Source organism: Gymnodraco acuticeps, unplaced genomic scaffold (genome assembly GCF_902827175.1).
Source record: "Gymnodraco acuticeps unplaced genomic scaffold, fGymAcu1.1, whole genome shotgun sequence".
Lineage (NCBI taxonomy): Eukaryota > Metazoa > Chordata > Actinopteri > Perciformes > Bathydraconidae > Gymnodraco > Gymnodraco acuticeps.
Window position 1 is genome coordinate 1,217,022 of NW_022989755.1, and position 19,486 is coordinate 1,236,507.

General features: G+C 39.6%; 1 protein-coding gene across 2 annotated transcripts in view; it reads left to right on the forward strand.

Annotated features, from left to right (window-relative positions):
- The window catches only part of polr3a (polymerase (RNA) III (DNA directed) polypeptide A), a 30,024-nt gene that overhangs the window by 9,696 nt on the left and 842 nt on the right, over positions 1–19,486 (forward strand). For both annotated transcript variants that reach the window (XM_034212007.1, XM_034211998.1), the window contains exons 15-30: positions 505–669; positions 863–1,035; positions 3,328–3,439; positions 5,743–5,861; positions 6,354–6,491; positions 7,328–7,498; positions 13,115–13,228; positions 15,151–15,237; positions 15,335–15,417; positions 16,476–16,646; positions 16,870–16,963; positions 17,072–17,164; positions 18,081–18,245; positions 18,435–18,599; positions 19,089–19,220; positions 19,305–19,437. In XM_034212007.1, coding sequence (XP_034067898.1) covers positions 505–669; positions 863–1,035; positions 3,328–3,439; positions 5,743–5,861; positions 6,354–6,491; positions 7,328–7,498; positions 13,115–13,228; positions 15,151–15,237; positions 15,335–15,417; positions 16,476–16,646; positions 16,870–16,963; positions 17,072–17,164; positions 18,081–18,245; positions 18,435–18,599; positions 19,089–19,220; positions 19,305–19,437 — 2,115 coding nt within the window. The remainder of the gene's footprint in view (positions 1–504; positions 670–862; positions 1,036–3,327; positions 3,440–5,742; positions 5,862–6,353; positions 6,492–7,327; positions 7,499–13,114; positions 13,229–15,150; positions 15,238–15,334; positions 15,418–16,475; positions 16,647–16,869; positions 16,964–17,071; positions 17,165–18,080; positions 18,246–18,434; positions 18,600–19,088; positions 19,221–19,304; positions 19,438–19,486) is intronic.

The following is a 19,486-nucleotide window of genomic DNA, read 5'->3' on the forward strand; positions in this document are numbered from 1 at the left end:
GAATAATATATTGATAATAGTATTGCATTATAGATTTTCTCTAGGAGACAGTAAATGAAAAGGAAACATTTTCTTCTTAACTTGTATCCATGTATTTCTTCATTTGATTATCGTTGATTTTTAATGACTGTTTTTAAATGCCATATTCTTAATGTCGTTCATTGTTGTAAAGCACTTTGAATGGCCTTGTGTTGAAAGGTGCTATATAAATAAACTTGCCTTTCCTTGCCTTACCTGAGAAAGCCAAGCTACTTTTTCCATGAGCTAAACCATATCATTTACTGAAAATATAATTTTTTAAATATCCCAAAATAACTTCTCCTGAAATGACCTCCATGAATAATTCTGCCAGTCTGAATGTCTTTCAGCTTCATCAGCCGCTTCACACGGCACCAGGTGTCTCAGGGCGAGCATCACGCTGTGATTTATTCACCATGGTCCTGTCTTTCTATTCTGGGACTTAATGACTACAATTCCTGTCACATTCTCTTGTCACATTTTTAGTCGTGGTGATCCACAACAGTGAGCTAATGTGTGGCAGCCTGGACAAGGGTACCTTGGGGTCTGGCTCCAAGAAGAACATCTTCTACATCCTGCTGAGAGACTGGGGACAGCTGGAGGCGGCGAACGCCATGTCCCGCCTGGCCAGACTCACTCCGGCGTATCTCTGTAGGTGGCCTCCAGGGTTATAACAACTCTCTCTGATATTTGAATTGATATATATCAGTATCAACAGAAATAAACCTATTGGTACATATAAGTTGATTAATACATTTTCAAGACTAAATGATCCTGCAAACTGGGTAATCTATAGAGATATTGATTGTAACTTCAGTTGATTTTGTTGTTGTTTTTTCTTTAGCCAACCGAGGCTTCTCTATTGGTATTGGTGATGTGACACCTGGCCAGGGTCTGCTGAAGGCCAAACAGGACCTGCTGGATGATGGGTACAAGAAGTGTGACGAATACATCCAGGCCCTATCCACGGGCAAACTGCAGCAGCAGCCCGGCTGCACAGCAGAGGAGACTCTGGAGGTAGGTGTATATTCATCACAATTAAAATCATCAATTCAACACGTTTATTTGCCACCGATAGCCTCTCACCCCATGGCAATTGTTGAATGCTCACACCAGGGCTGAGTCATCAGAGGTTTGACAAATTACCGGTGAACATTTCTAAGTGAATTAGATATGAATCGTTGGCCAGGCAGTTTCATAATATCCTTTCAGCAAAGGCTGAGCATGGTCACTGGCTAATAATGGAGATGCCAACAAGACTGTAGAGCTGCCCCCTTTTAGTCCACCAAGCCCAATTCACACTTCTTCTTTGGATAAGAGACGCCTGTGCTCTTTTGGGACCCATGTCAACACATTTTGGACATCAGCTCGCTATCTTAACCCTCCGGTATCACTGTGGACGTTTTTGTCCATATGGGTCATTTTTCACTTTTAATTTTGCAATAACTTTGGTTATGTTTGTGCAAATGGCTTGATTTTTTGTAACAAGGCTATTTTCTCAATCTATTTTGGAATTCCAAATCGGTCTTTAATTCACTGTGTAACAAATCGACTACGCTTATTGACCATTCGAGACAAAAATGTCCACTGCAAAAGACTGATGGAAACAGAGAAAATTAGCTATTTTCCATAAATACATATCTGGGGACTGGCTCTTTTTTTTTTTTTACAACAGACTTGGATATGTCAAAGATTAGCAACAAAATTGATTTGTTTGCATTATTAGTTTTTGCACAAAATCAGATTAAACAAAAAACTCACACATTAGTCATTCGGGACAAAAATGTCCACTTCCAAAAACTGCTCTAAAATGATTAATGAACAGATTAATATTTTTTTTTACTTTTTGGGGCTTTCAATCAACTTCAGTCCTGATCAAAAATACCAAATGTTAAATTATGTTCAGGATTTTAACCCTTTAACTGCCAGTTTGAAAACATGAATTAGCGTTTTCTATGAAAAACATGCACAAAAAGGCAGTTATTTTCCATATAATAAATGTTGGGGGGGTGTAAAAAAGTGTATTATCTTTGTGCTGACTCCTTTCAAGCACAGTTCAGCCAGATCCACACCAGATTCTCCTTCTCAGGGTGTTTCTGTTGATGAGTCCTGCAGCTGAAGTTACGGGCTGCATGAGACCTCTTGTCCCACAGAGAAGCTCCTCTTCATCTTACTGGTTGTTGCGTATCACAGGAATGAAATGACCAGCCAGCCAAACTACACATATTTGAAGCTTTGGCTTTGCAGCCAGGTGTTTTTATTTACTTGAAGGAGTGTATGTATCACTGTGTATGTCTGTTTGCTAAAGAGACATTATCAAAGGACTTTGAAGTTCCAAACAATTCAAAACATCGAGGTCAAGCTGGGTCAAGATCATACATCTGTTTACCTCTAAGACACATGAAACGGCACAAATGAAAAACAAAACGCCATGAGAGCACACTTAGTCCTGTCTCATTCTCAAACTCATACACACTCGTACATATTAAACATTAAACCTGGGTGTGAGTGATTGTGTGTGAGAATGAGACAGGACTAAGTGTGCTTTTTTTTCATCATGAAAAAAACAGCGGTTTCATGTATTCAAAATGACATTTAAAGGGTTAAAATCCTGAAAATGATTACATTCTTGGTATTTTCTATTGGGGCGGAAGTTGCTTTAAAGATTGAACCCAAAAGAGTTGTGAAAAAAATCTTTTAATATAATGTTTTTCTCAAAGTCTTTTGCAGTGGAAATTTGTCTCGAATGACTAATTTGCGTATTCCAAACGAATGATACCGGAGGGTCTATTATATTATATTATCTATTATATATCATTGATTTGATTGCCATTTATCGTAAAAAAAATGCCTCCCCTGCTTGTCAACACTTCTGACTTTCCTCTTCTCTCCCCCTGCTATTTTTTAAAAAACATTTACAAAATGTTATGTATTTCACTGTATGAACACTGAACAAACACTTTCCTAAAAAGCAACAGGTGCTATGACACTGATAATACAAAATAAATAAACTTGTTCATTAAAACAAGTTATAATCGGTTCGACCTTGTCTACTTGCCAATGGAAAATGCTTTAGTGTCTGAAGGCCGACCCTTGATCAACCCAAACACTGATGCTTTCACTAGCAGACATGAAAAGACAGGAAGTATCTGTCTGAAGGGAAACATTTGTAGAGCCTGTTCTAAAGGCTCCAATCATAATTCACAACACAGTTTTTTGTCTGTTTGTTGATCTTAATTTATGATGGCTTGATAAAAGTTTTAGTTTTTCAGCCAACAAAGATGATTAATTGTGTGTCCTTCTCAATAGGCTCTCATTTTGAAAGAGCTGTCCGTCATCAGAGACCGAGCGGGCAGCGCCTGCCTCAGGGAGCTCGACAAGAGCAACAGCCCTCTGGTCATGGCTCTCTGCGGCTCCAAAGGTAAGCTGCCTAGAAAGGAAACTCTTGTTTCAAGTACTTTGATTGAGAAGAAGCACACAAGTGTAAGCAATAGTACAGACTTCTTTGGGGTGGAAATCATGCTTCTCTTTTTCAACATAGACAAGACAAACAGAACAGCCAACAAGCAATAATAAAGAAAAAACATGACAGGAATACCATACTTAATGACATACATTGTCCGGCAGTGGCTCAGTCAGTAGGGGCTTGGACTGAGAGCCGTAGGTTCGCCGGTTCAAATCCTCGACCAGACCTAAATATGGAGTGTGGACTGCTACTTGAAGAGGTCCCAGTTCACCTCCTGCCCTGCCGTGGTGCCCTTGAGCAAGACACCGGACATCCCCCTTCCCCCCTCACTCTCATTGCTCCCCATGCGCTGTGCAATAGCTGCCCACTGCTCCTAGTACTAGACTCCTGGTACTAGGATGGGTTAAAAACAGAACACATTTCACTGTGTGCTCTGCATGTGTGACCATTAAAGAGGGTTTCATCCCTCCGATTCTATTCTATACATAGAATAGAATTCTGGGAAAGAACATACAAAATAGTATATATAATACAAATAAATAAACTTAAAGGGTGCCAATGAGCCCAGACTACCCCCCCACCCTTCCCTCCCCGAGCAGTGCCACCCAAGCCATTAAAAAAAACGATTGTTTGTGTAATGCATCTCAGCCGACCGTCCCCCTTATGAATGACACCATTGGACCCCACATCCTTTCAAATTCCCCCAGTCTATCTTTTAGGATTCTTTGGATCAAATTCTTTCAGTATCAGTCAATCAATCAATCAATCAATCAATGTTTATTTATATAGCCCAATATCACAAATGTTACATTTGTCCTAGTGGACTTCACAGTTTGTACAGAATATCAGTATGACAATACGACACCTTCTGTCCTTTAGGGCTGTACCCGAATATTTGTTCGTTGGAGTACTATTCGGGTTTAAATTTAGTTATTTGTTTTGTTCGTTTTTCCCCCGTGTTTTTTTTCAAATTGAATTTATTGAAATCTCCAATATCAACGTAAGAGCTTGTTCCTCTTCGGGGGGTGCTAACACTTAACCATAAACGTTATTGTTTACTTTCTTCGTCTTTATATGTAGATATGACTTTTCTCCGTTAATCTCCATCACGTTGTTTCCAAAGCAAAACAACTTCCTGTCAACTGCGCTAACTTTCCTTCAAAAATAAAAGCATGTCCATAAATAGGAAGCCAAGCCAAATTACACTTAAGACATATACAACTGCAACGAAAGTAACAAACACAATGCGATATCCTTTTCAATTTCAAAGAACACAAATTGGGTTACATTAACAAATAACTATAAAACAACAATACTGTAGAATAACAAAATGAATCCCGTGAATACACCGAAATACACGTGTTGAAGTGGTTCGCGCGGGCCGAATATTCGCTGCTGATTACTACCGAATATCCGGAGCCCGAAAAATGGTATTCGGGACAGCCCTACTGTCCTTAGACCCTCACATCGTACAAGGCAAAACTTCTAGAGAAAACCCCACAGTTTAAAGGGGAAAATGGGAGAAACCTCAGGGAGAGCAACAGAGGAAGGATCCCTCTCCCAGGACGGACAGACGTGCAATAGATGCCGTGTGTAAATCGAAAAGATAATACATTTACAACATAGGTAGACCAAACCTGAAGAAGAAACCTTTCTTCAGTCAATGAAGAAAGGAAACTCTTAACCTGTCAAAGCCTTGTTTCTCTAATAACAAACTCCCAGCAGAATAATGCTCAGCCTCTTAATAATGTAAACACTGAATTTATTTTGAGAAATATCCACAGGGAGGTTTATCCAAAACATTTTCAGTGAGCAGTGGGTATTAGAATATTAAAACAAGTCTTTATTCAGATGACTGTGTCCTTTATGTAAGATTCAAAGTAATGAGCTGCAATAAAATATGTATCCCTTTTAGCTGTGGCTGAGGGAAAACAACAGTGTAGAGTTAAAGAGCTCTTCATCAGGGAAAACTGTTTTCTATTAAAGGCCAAACAGTGTGTCCTTTGCTGTAGTCTATTCACAAGCGAGCGCATTATTCTCCTACATGTTCCAATCCTGTGATTTAAACAAAGACGTGACCCATAAAGGGGCCAAGAGGCTCTTGAAAACTGAGGTAAACATGTGCAATGTCAACAATAGTCTTTTGTGCAAGTAGATGCATAACTAGGAATATCTGCCTGTGTTCTGTTACTCTTATTTAGATTATTATTCATTTGTTTGTGTTCTATATGTAACATTTCCTCTCTGTATACGTTCAGGGTCTTTCATTAATATCTCTCAGATGATTGCCTGTGTGGGCCAGCAGGCCATAAGTGGCTCTCGAGTCCCTGACGGTTTTGAGAATCGCTCCCTACCTCACTTTGAAAAGCACTCCAAAGTAAGATCCAATTTCTTTATTTAAATGACTGTGCTAATTGATACCTATGATTGATACTCAAAGGTGTTATAGACGTTGTATTCTGAATTATTCTGCTGTTATATACAATGGTTTCTTTTTTTCTTTGAATGAATGGCTGTTATTTGAGGCTTTGTTATGTGTTTTTTCCATTGAATTATTAATATTCTGAAATGTGATTACAACAACAGGGGGCCTCTTCCAGCTCTCACACAGGCTTTGAAGGGCCTTGACATTGATTTTTCTTTTGGTAGTTTGGTTTGTTATTATATAATCACAGCCACTGATTGGCTAAATCAAAAATCCTCAGTGCACTGACAGTAATCACTGTTTTGTCTCTATTTATACTTTTTGTTTCTCTGTAATTTAGAAGAGTAAAAACAAAATGTATGGAAACTGGATAAGAGAAATAACAACTGTAGATACACTTACCATTTTCTGGAATATTAAGGCTTCACAATCATTTCTCCACAGCTGCCTGCTGCTAAAGGCTTTGTGGCCGACAGCTTCTACTCCGGCCTGACCCCCACAGAGTTTTTCTTCCACACCATGGCTGGCCGAGAGGGTCTGGTGGACACTGCTGTGAAGACTGCAGAGACCGGATATATGCAGGTAACGCCTGATGATTTATTTCCAATTAAATCCTGCAAGTAGTAGCACCTATTCACAAATGATTCTTTGAATAAAAGAAATGTCTCGCAAAAACGTATTACAAGCGTATGTATGGGGGCGGTAAATAGTGGGGCGTAATTCACTTCTCCAACATATATTCATAACTGTTATGTGATGCAAGTATATTTGTGAAAAGAAAAAGGGTTCTTGACAATTAAAATGAGTCATTGGGCTGGAACTTATGGTTGTATTCATCTTACATTGCCATGGTAATATTGTCTTACCATTTAGTCTGTAGTATTGGAAAGTAGCAAAAATAGAGGAAAATGGCAATCACAAGATGCACAAGCTGTCTTCAGGGTCTTAAATAAAACAATGTGAAAGGGGCCACTTGTAGTGTTGAGCCAAGATAGCATTAATTGGCTCTAAACATACGTTTTGTATGCGATCATCACTGCGGTCATAACCATTTTACCAATGTTGGTCTAAATTTAAAAAAGGAATGACCTCCAAAGAATAATGGTCTATCCAGCTGTCCAAAACCCAAAGATATTACATTTAAAATAATACAAAACACTGAAAAGCAGCACACCTGGAAGCTGGAGTTTGTGAATATTTTGCATTTTCATTCAATGAATCCAGGTTTGTCTCCAAACATGCAAATAAGATAACAGAATGCTTGAACACTTTTAGAAGAAGTTTGCATCTCGTTTATTTTCACACGTTTGTCTGAAATGTAAATATACTTGTACGTCGGTGCAGATGGTGCCTTTCTTTCATGTCTCTGGGATATGTCACCATGATTTATTTTTGTGTTCCTGCCTGTGCTTGGACAGAGGCGTCTGGTGAAGTCCCTGGAGGATCTGTGCTCACAGTACGACCTGACGGTACGCAGCTCCACCGGCGACATCATCCAGTTTATTTATGGCGGCGATGGTCTCGACCCAACCGACATGGAGGGGAAAGACGAGCCGCTGGAGTTTCAGAGAGTCCTAGACAACATCCGGGTGAGCTTTCCTCGCTCGACTTGGCATTTTCATCTCTTTCATCTGCTGTTTCTTATCTTCCTCAACCTTAGATCCTCCACGTCTGATGCGTCCCTGCCTCCCTGCACACACACCCCCACAAACTGTACACAAACACATGCGCAAACCCATACATGTTTTCTCACATAACCTTGACATTAATCCCTGTTCATGGTGCAGACATAAAACGCTAACAATGGTCCTTCATTCATTTTTCGTTTGATCTCATATGTCTGTATCTCGAGATCATGGTCGATGAATGTGCTCTGCAAACTACTTCACTTTGAATGATTAGTCTGTTTTATTTGTAATAAAACATAAAAGTCTATGGGGCTTCTCAAAACCAGAAGGTCACGGTTGGAGTCTAAAACATTCTCATGTTTCTTTTTTTACTGAAAAACCTTTCATCATTTCAGACCCCAGGCAACACAAATGGTCAGGATCTTTAAACGATTATATCATTATATAAACTCCTGGGCTTCACAGCAGACTATTACAAACTGTGTTATAAATGTTGTATGGAGCTGTTTGGGTTTATTTACATCAGTAAAAGTTTTAAACAAGGCAGTATAAAACCCATACGTTCAATTATAAACAGTTATAAAAAATACAACAGAAAGCTGTTAAAAAAGCTTAAAGTGAACACCCATTTATATGTAAGAACTTGGCCTTTTATAACTATTCAGGAAGATATACTGTAGTTCCCTTGTGTTTCTGTGTGACTTTCAGTCAGCAATCAGTGTCAAAAGACACCTGTGTTTACCGCAGTGAGAGGTAATGAATGGCAAGGTTATGTTTTGTCCCACATGGCTCTAATGATGAGCTCTGAAGGAAAGCCATCTGCTGCATGTCATTTTGTTATTGACAAGCCATTTCTATACGGAGCATACTTCAGACTAGGGTTGCAAAGGGGCGGAAAGTTTCCATGGGAAGTTAAGCTGGGGATTTTTGGAAATATTCGATGCAAAATTAAACAAAAAACATGACATTTCAACAGATTTTTTTCTTTTTTTTAAAGTAGAACAGAACAAGTTTTAATTATTTTATTGAACAATTATTTGTTTCATTGAAGAATGTAAACAGGAATGTTGAGTTAAATATTACTCATCTGTGCATGTGATGGAGGAATGCACAGTGCCTGTAGGGGGTGTGGTCTCAATAGCCATGCAGTGTGCTATGGCATGGATATTCAAGTGTACTTGAATGGCATCTGTTTGTTTTAGTCAAGATTATGCTAAAATATAGCAACTATATTTAAGTTCCCTATGAAGAGCCAACCTTCAATTTTGAAAATTCCCAGTTTATTCCCATGGAAAGTTTCCATCTTTGAAAATTCCTGGAATTTTGCAACCCTACTTCTGACACAATGCTACTTGTGTTGTACAATAAAAGAATAATAAATGAGTGTGTATAGGCCTGTCACGATAATACATTTTGTTGGACGATACATTTTCCCAGAAATCATTGCGATAAACGATAATATTGTCGGCACCGTTGTAAGACCATTTTAGACCACTGACATAATGATAATAGATAATAATAATTCAAGTACATCCTTTCAAACAGAACTTTGTATTGAACATTCAACATTAAAAATGAAATGTGAAATAATATTCAAATATATAAATTATATATAATAAATAAAACAAATACATTTAATTATAACAAATTCATTAAAATCACACACAACCAACACAATCAATTAAATAGACTCAGGCTGGAAAACAGAGCTCTCTCTCATATATATATATGTCACAAGCAAAAAAAACCTCCTTAAAACAACAGTCAAGTGTACAGTCCACTGTCCATACAAAGACCCAGATGCCTCAACAGGCCATATCCAAATCTGTATTTCAAAGATTTCGAGCTAGGAACACCAACATGTTTGCATTGTCGGGCAAATGCATCTTTGATTGCAAACTGTAGGGAAGGTGGGGGCTCTCCATCTCCAGCTGCCGTGTTTGCTCCCAGCTGGGAAAACGGAATGGGTAGGTTGTTTTTCAGGTGCAGTTTAAGGTTGGTCGTATTGCTAGCTTTTGTTGCTACCTTTTTAAAACAAATGCGACACACCGCCCGGCTCATTCAAGTCCGTAGGTTCGCCTCGTTGATTTGGCTTAAATCCAAAAATATTCCCACACCGGAGATGTGGTATTAGGTTTTGCAACCAATTACATTTAACTTCAAATTCCCCTCGAGTAAGTCACACGTTGTCTCCTGCTTGTCTCTATATTATTCATTTGACTGCTGCACGCGGAGTGTCCTGACCTGGCTGTGTCATGGGCTGTGTGTGAGCCCCGCCCCTCACAGCGCACCGGGCCGGCAGCCACAGCGCTCCTGGCTAAAATGCTGGTCACATCCTTATGTAAACAAACAAGCATGTAAAGGGCAATTTATCGAGCTCAGAAAAGTTATCGAGTCCATTTTGATTTATCGTACGATAAGTCAATTTATCGATTATCGCGACAGGCCTAAATGTGTATGCATTTCTGTCTGTCCTCCATCTGTCTATAATGTATCCATTTATAGTAAGGCAGTTACCATCCATCTATCCTTGATGACATGTAACAACCCCAGAATTTCGTGTTATAGTCACGAAATAAATGTAATCTATTGATTCGTGTTTACCCACACGATTTTCCAATTGTTTTCGTGTCACACAGAACGATTTTAAAAGCAATGTATTTCTATTGGTAGTATGTTTCGTGCCTGCACCACGTCTTTTTGTCCGGTCGGGTCTTGGAAGACCGGAAGCTGTGTGGTTCATAAAAACATTTTCTTACTCAATATCAAGCCACGATTATTGTTTTTATTTTAAATTGTATAATGTCGGACTTCTTTTGCAGTCGGTGAGGAAAAGAAATGGGGCTCAGAATACTGAAATCTTTATTTATTTAAAAAAAAATTCCTTCTAATTTGTTATTATTTGGAGCAGGCACGAAACATACTACCAATATAAATACATTGCTTTTAAAATCGTTCTGTGTGACACAAAAAAAATGAGAAAATCGTGTTGGTGAACACGAATCAATAGATTACATTTCATGACTAGTGAGACTGGGTTGCATGTAATGGTACAAGCACTTGTAGCCAGTGGCGTTTTTATATGTACAAAAGTGGTGGGGCACAAAAAACGTAGATGTCTATATATAAGCTCCTGCAATAAGGTTCATGGCTGGTGAGGCACTGGCTCTGACTCTTCAGGTTTACAAATATTATATTTGGACCTAAATCTAAATATAATATTATTTTCAAAAGCATTTTTAGTCTGATGCTTCGATTAATTTTAAACACAGTTCAACAAAAGGATACCCAAAAAAAATTATTATCATTTAAATATTGAATTGTTCTCTCTTAGTAAGATCCCATTTTCAATAAAATGGTGGTCTTACTTTGACTTGAAGATGAAGTCCATTTGCCTATCCTTCTGGACACAAATCTCTATTACTTTTTTGTAAAAGTCCTCCTTATCTTCTTGTAGTTTCAAAAATCATAAATCTAATCGATAGATTTATGATTAAAAAATGATAAAAGTAGGGTAGACATGTGGATATTATCCGGCTGAACAAAACGTACATTTATCTAACAGGTACGTTTCCCACAGATCTTATTTCGAGCTATTTTCTAAAATCCTATAAAAAAATCTCATTGCTTTTTTTGTGGAGGGAAGCCATGCGCAGCTTACTTCCTGGTTTTAGGACGCGTCTCTCGTCTCCTGTTCATACACCACACTTTTCGCGGCACACGTACTTACAGCCAATCAGCTCTGAATGATGTGAGATGACGTATGGTGGGGATGGCAGCTCAGTGCCCCTATGGTCATTATTTTTTTGCCACACACATTAAATAGGAAAATACTCTGAGCATGCGCAGTGTAGTTTTTACAGTCACCGTTCACTTAGACAGTGAGAGGGAGGGGCAGGATCGGGTTTTGTCCCACATGGCTCTAAACAGCTCAATAGGCACACACTGTAGACACTAATTAGAATAACACATACTAAAACAGCAATGTACAGACGAATCAGATGATTAAACATGATCTTCAAATATATTTTATATATATATATTTTTTTTGTAATCATTATTTTTAATACTTTCTGCTGACACTAGGTGGGGCTGTGCCCCATCTGCCCCTAATGACCAGTCGCCACTGCTTGTAGCCCTATATACAGGGGTGCACATAACTTTTTTAGAGAGTTACTCAGATGAGTACCAGGAGACAGCGTTTGGTACTCACCCCACACGAAGCGTGGTCCTCCTCAGTGTCTCCTTCACTGTCCTCTATTTACACTTCTTGCATGCTAGATGATGCAAATGCACCTCCCTGTCACTTTTTAAGCCTCCGATTTGCTTTCTCCAAAACTTGTTGCCAAAACTGTGAAGTTGTTGCATTTCCTGAGGCCAAGTGGAAGGATCAAATACTAAGAAATTATCACATGACTTGAAGTCATATCTGATTTCAGATGTGGGAAGTTACTAAGTACACTTCAAGTACTCTACTTAAGTACAATTTTGAGATATTTGTACTTGACTTTGATCTAATTTGTAAAATTAGCTGCACCTTTACCAGCTTTGAGAACACTTTAATGATCAATCATTACAAAACATATCATATATATTATTCTGAAATGGACCAATCTGCACAATGACTACTTTTACTTTTTGTACTTTAACTATATTTTGATGATAATACATTTCTAATTTTACTTGAGTAACATTTTGAATGCAGGACTTTTATTGTAACAGAGTAACACTCTGGTACTTCTACTTTTACTCAAGTACAATATCTGAGTACTTCTTCCACCTCTGTCTGATTTCAAACTCTTCCTTTAACACCCTGAGTAAGTTTGCAACTGTGTGTTTTACTCCACTTTGTTGTAAATAGAACTGCAGCAGATTGACCACAGAGCGTGAACGTTGTGATCAGCTGATTTTGCGCAGTTCTCCAGTGTGTGCGCGGGGCACAGAGTGTGCACAGGGGAGTCTCCCACTGCAGCCAGTTGGCAGAGTTTAGGCACAATTCTGTTGTTCATACCGACGTTAACCCTGTCTGTGCACACGGCGACCAACTCTGTCGTCCGGTGATCTAAGCCTCTGCTTCCTGTAAGCTTCACAGGTCCGTCGGTTATGTCCTGCGCGGCTCGGCCGGCACCCAGTTCGAAGAGTTTTTGCAGGGAGCGAAACGGCAACGTAGCTGCTTAATGTCTTTGTTTTTTTTTTACATGTCTCGTAGTTTACTCCATTGACTGTTGACAAGAAACACGTGTAGACTAAATATATGTTTTGTTTAGATGTTTTGAGGTACGCAAAGGTGTGACGTTACGCAATTCAGATTTTTGCCGCGCATGCATACCTTGCGTACCAGTTATGTGCACCCCTGCCTATATACCTTTTTAAAGAAAACAGCTCCAGTGAATTGAGATCATAATGATTATTTGAAGATGTAATCAGAACTACTGCAACTCGTAACACACACTCATAACCAAGAGATTGTGCTGGGAGTCGGAGTGGTCTCCGATGCTTTCAAGAGCTCGAGTGGGGAAGCTATCAGGAACTGTTGAGTGCATTTTCCTCCTAACGACCCCCTGCTGTTCCCCTCAGGCAATCTATGCGTGTCCAAAGGAGCCCGCGCTCAGTCAGAACGAGTTGGTCCTCACAGCTGACGCCATCATGAAGAGAACCGACTTCCTGTGCTGCAAAGACGTCTTCCTGGAGGTAACCTCATCACAGTAGTGTGCTCTCTTTCAAAGTTCTATTTTTCTTTTATATTTCTGAAAAGCACTCAGTGATCTAAACTTTAGAATTCTGTTCACCTTCACTTCCATCGTGGATAAGCGGTTAATTGGACACACAGTTTGCCAAATGAAAGTAGCTAAACTCCCAAGGTAAAGTGGTTCCCTTCTTAGAAGTGTAGAGTAGCAGGAACGTTAGAAATACAAAGCACTCTTTGTTAGAGCTCACAGCTTATTTCAATGATAAACAATCTCCCAAATGTTTATTTCAGCAATCTTAATATTCTAAGCTTACGACTTCATGAGGAAATGCGCAAATGTTCAACATTTGTGAGAAAGTTAAGAAATTCAATCAAAGATTTGCATCTGCATCAACAATTCTCCGAGGTTTTCTTTTCCATTTAGTGATTCTAAACCATCTATTCTAAGTGAAGGTTTTTGACCGATTCACTTAAAAATGTACAATGCCGAGATGACTACCTCCTTAGAGAAGATAATGATGAATACCTTTAGCACAATGTGCTTCCTCCAGAGCAGTCACTCATAAAGTGAAAGGAGAACTTTAACATGTTGAACTTTCAGTGTGCAGGAATTAAGGATAAAGCTGTGATGTTATGCTTTTAAATTCACAAGGATTGATTAATCTTGCTTGCTGTTTTAGAAAATATTGTGATAATATAGCATTTCCTGTTCCTCGATAAACATGCCATGCAAAAGAAGACCTTCCTGCTGCAGGAAACACAACAATTATTTCAGCAAATACAACACAAGGATACTTAAGGAATTGACAATAAAGAATCAATGTTGTTAGAATAAATCTTACAGGGTTTATTGTACAAGGGCACAGGATGTCGGGTGTATCCTAACAGTGATGCAACCTTCAACTCATGTGCTTTTTAGGTTTTTTACCGGTCCTTTTTAGGTTTTTTTTGTATATTTGTTTTCTGAAGTGATGACTGGATTAAGCACAAGTTTCATCATAATATAGTATTTTAACGATTCTTTTAAAAATACTATTTTCTGGAACTATAAAGGTTGACAAATATTTCAATTTAATTCGGGGCTGCTGTCTATCATGTCTTTTAACAGATTCAGTTACATTTATATCAACTCCCAAAAGCAATTTAAATAGGATTTGTCTATTTAAAAACGGTATTTGAAAGACTCAAAATAAACCTTCTGTTCACTATAAAGTGCCACATTTCACAATGATAATAGATTATTGATTTTAAATCGATACTTCATTTAGCTAAGATGGATCATTACATCTCTAGTAGACGAAGCAGAGAAATAATCATTACACCTCCCTCGGTCAGCAAACATTCATAAGCACAACAACATAAATTAAAGTGTTTGCTTTTGACCGTGTGCTTTAATGAGGACGGCTTGTGAAAGGTTATTAGGCGGCCTTTAGAAAAACGGTTGCCTTGGGTTAAATTCTTAGCGTCAACATTTAATCATGTGAAGTCAAAGTCAGTTACATGCAGATAATTGTGAGCTGGGAGTAATTCATGTGAACCTTTCCCCCCTTTCGTGAAGGAGTTAACTGACACAGGCTCAAAGAAGTACCTGGAGGTATAGTGACCGAGCATGATGGAGTGTGCTTTAACGACCCGAGGAATGGCGTGTCAACAAGAACTCAAACAGATTGATAATAATTTAATTACCCCACTGTTGCCTTTTTTCTGCTGATTTGTAAGCTTTGAGTGCTCGCTTTAAAACACTGCTGATGTTTTATTTTTAAAGAGATGGTTCAATGTGAACTACTGGGTGTTTGCATTTGATTTACTGTCATTTCTAACAACTGCATGACAGTGTATCGTTTCAAGCAGCACACACTTGGGTAATTGTTTTTATTGAGAGATTATCCTCTGAAATTGCTGAATTGTCTTCCCTGAACTGTAGGAGATAAGGAAATTTGTGAAGAACATCTCAGAACGGATCAAAAAGACCAGAGACAAATACGGCATCAACGACAATGGCACCAGCGAGGTTGGCATCACACACTGTTAGTGAATGTGTTTAATACAGCAATGTCCTTCAACTACATCTGTATTTCATTGCTTGTCTTCCCACCTTTGTTGTGCAGCCAAAAGTGCTTTATCAGCTGGACCGCATAACCCCCACCCAGCTGGAGAAGTTCCTTGAAACCTGCAGGAACAAGTACATGAGGTACAAGACTCCTGTTTTCTGTGGTTCATTGAAATAAGAAGTTAATGGCAAACATTTCCAGTCAGTTTTTCCTGGAACGCATTAAAAGTGACGCTTTTACAGTGACTGAAATAGACTGCAAAGACTAAAACGCTGCTTATTTTCTCACTGCGCACACCTTGCCAGTCACTGCATAAAGTGGTCAAGAATAAAGATGTGGGTTTGATTAAAGTTACAACAGTATTTAGTACAGTATAGTTTAGCTACAGGTCCGGCAGTGGCTCAGTCAGTAGGGGCTTGGACTGTGAGCCGTAGAGTCGCCGGTTCAAGTCCCGACCAGACCTAAATATGGAGTGTGGACTGCTACTTGGAGAGGTCCCAGTTCACCTCCTGCCCTGCCTTGGTGCCCTTGAGCAAGGCACCGGACAACCCCTTCCCCCCTCACTCCCATTGCTCCCTGGGCGCTGTACAATAGCTGCCTACTGCTCCTAGTGCTAGACTCCTGGTACTAGGGTGGGTTAAAAGCAGAGCACACATTTCTGCATGTGTGACCATTAAAGAGGGTTTCATCCCTCCCAATTCTTCTTCTTCTTCTTCTTCTTATAATCAAATCCACCCCAAATTCAACGTTACAAATTATGCTGGAAACATTTCCCGAAAGCTGTTCAATCATCCTTAAAGGTCTGTATCAAAATCAGCGACCATCCTTCCATTCCACCACAAATGTCAACCTTCAAGGTCCTGACGGGAAATAATTTGATCACTAACGTCACCAGGCTTCCAGATGGTTTCTTTGGTAACCATGGAGGATTTTACACGGATCTAATGTCAAACCCTCCTGTAGTTGTTGAGAGAAAGCCATTGCTATGTTAAACTGTGCTGACACTGCTAATGCTACATTTGAAACCACATTTTCACTTGATAATTCTTTTTGTTAAAGTTTTAAAAATCTGATTTCTTAGTTAAATCAAAAAATGTGTTTTACAATTAAAAGATATTCTATGATTAATGTGCATTCACACAGTTCATTCATTAGCTTTGGTAACGTTTCCTTTTCTTGTGTTTTTTCCCCCGTGCAGAGCTCAGATGGAGCCGGGCTCCGCGGTGGGAGCTCTTTGTGCCCAGAGCATCGGAGAGCCCGGCACTCAGATGACCCTGAAGACCTTCCACTTCGCCGGTGTGGCGTCCATGAACATCACTCTGGGGGTGCCTCGCATCAAAGAGATCATCAATGCATCAAAGAACATCAGGTTTGAGAGATAATAACGGCAGAGAAGAGAGAGGAAGCAGATCTTTTGTCTGACATTTCCTGCTGCTTTAAGCCAATTTTAATTAAGCAGTTCCTTCTTCAGTCAATGGTTTAGAAACTGAATTAGGGCACTTAGCAGAATAAGCTGTGCGGGGCTACAGCATCATCTCTGTGTCACAGTAATGTATACACATCCCTAATTTAGTCCTCTCCTCACCACTCAGCACCCCTATAATCACGGCTCATTTGGATGTGGACGAAGACGCTGATTTTGCCCGGCTGGTGAAGGGGAGAATCGAGAAAACACTTCTAGGAGAGGTATTCCAACCGCATGCATATTTTATACACCATTTTGTCCACAGGTCATCGTGTGCGAACATGTTGAAGTGCTGTAATGAAGCCACGGTCTCTTCCTGTTCTGTTTAGATTTCGGAGTACATAGAAGAGGTTTTTCTACCCGACGACTGCTTCATCCTGGTGAAACTGTCCCTTGAGAGAATAAGGCTGCTGCGCCTGGAGGTACCACCCATTATCTTTTTATTTTTAGTAGCACAGTGTCACAATATTCCAAATACATGCCCACTTCCACACTGATTAAAAACAGCTCGAGTTTATCTACCCATGATTACAGTGTTTACCACAGTAATTGCTTAATCTGGGACCATGGAGACATCACAACTCGCCCTGCTAGACCTTTTATTCTCCAGTAATGAACCATGTTGTTATTGTTAAGATGATAACATTTGGAAATTGAGTTAAGTTATTGAATAAGAAAATGTTGACAATCCAAATATAGATATTGGAGTGTAACTGATATTGCAGGGTTGGTTTTCGCAACTTTTCAAGATGTATTTGTTCACTTCTACATCTGAGCATGCCACAGATACATATTTTAAAGTTAAACAGGACATATACCTCACCAGGGGACATGCTTGATGTCTCCTGACAATTCTACTCTTTCGGGGCCACCTAAGGGGGATCTCTTGAAGGAACAATTGGATATCTATGGAAACACAAGGGGGAGGACACATTTACAAGGGGAAATGCACCTTTTTATGTGGGTATTCATTTATTTTTGAATACTGTTGTCATAGTGACACAATCATTTGGGTCCAGAGAGAGAATAGTGAACCCTATCAACAGGGACAGTGCACATTAATCAACATTTCTGTAAATGTGCCAGAGTTATTCAAGAGGCTATTTTTCATCTGTAGTCCCTGGACAGATTTTATAAGTCACCCTAAAGACACATTTCAATTGTATTGATTTTGGAGTTAAAACAAAGAGCCTGTGATGAAGCACCAAAGTCTTTCTTCCTCTCACTGTTTGATGGCTTTCTGTTTTGGAGTGTCACATTATCCAAAGTGCTTTTGTGTTTTGTTTAAAGAATAACAAATGGATGCTTTGCCTCAGATTTCTCGTGTTTTTCTTCCAGGTAAATGCAGAAACAGTGCGTTACTCCATCTGCATGTCCAAACTCCGGGTGAAGCCGGGAGACATCGCTGTGCACGGCGAGGCGGTGGTGTGTGTGTCTCCGCGAGAAAACAACAAAAGCTCCATGTACTACGTGCTGCAGCAATTAAAAGGGGAACTTCCTAAGGTGATAATCTGCTTTTCTCCACATTCTCAATTAGATTTCTTGACCTAGAAATCAGTTTCCAAAGCCCTGATTAGTACTCACTCCACACACTGAAGGCTTATTTATGTTTTGTGCTGGATCTTAATTCACGTGGTGCTCCTAAATGTGTTGAAAAGTAGAGTTCATGTTTTTTATTTCTCAATTGGAAAGGTGGTGGTTCAAGGGATACCTGAAGTTTCCCGAGCTGTGATTCACATCGACGAACAGAGCACCAAGACCATGTACAAGCTCCTGGTGGAGGGGGACAACCTGAGGGCTGTCATGGCAACGCATGGAGTGAAAGGAAGCAAGACTACTTCAAACAACACATATGAGGTATCTGCAAACAGAGATGTAGAGCCAGAGGTGGTTAAGAGTCCTTTGTTTGGTTCCACATCTGCCCTCCTGCTCATTGCTATTCTGTTTCCCTGTCAGATGAAAAATGGAATATAAACAAAAACATGTAGCCTGCAAAGCAAAGCTGAGCTAACACTTTCTCCTGGGGCTGCCTCGCTCAGTGGCTCTACTGATAAATGAAATAAATAACCTCTTAAAGTCTGAGGCAGAATGTTTGGCTGATGCGGCTGCTGATATTCTATCTTTGCGGTGTAAGACCGGTGTAATAATCCGTATTCTTGTGGATGGAAGTTTGTGGCTCGGAATGTATGAGATAAAAAAAAAGATGCATTTTAAAAGCGTATCCTCATCTCTATGTAAATGGTCGAGTCAGTCTTTGAAGCAGAATGTTAAATGGCCTTCACTAAACTGACTGGGGTCATTTATCTTGTGCTTACAAGCTTATATTTGCATTTGTATTCATTCTAGGTGGAGAAGACTTTGGGTATTGAGGCGGCCAGATCCACCATCATAAATGAGATTCAGTACACTATGTCGAACCATGGAATGAGCATTGACCGGCGCCACGTCATGCTTCTAGGAGATCTCATGTCCTACAAGGTATGACCAGTCCAAATACTGATATATCTTCCTAGTGTAAGAAGCCTTTTCAAATGTGTGCAATCTGTTTTTCTATCCATTCAGGGGGAGATACTGGGAATCACCAGGTTTGGTTTAGCCAAAATGAAGGAGAGTGTCCTCATGCTGGCCTCCTTCGAGAAAACAGCTGATCATCTCTTCGATGCCGCGTACTTCGGACAAAAGGACTCAGTCTGTGGTAAAGACATGCTTCATCTCTGTGTGGAAATAGAGCTTCACTCTTTGTT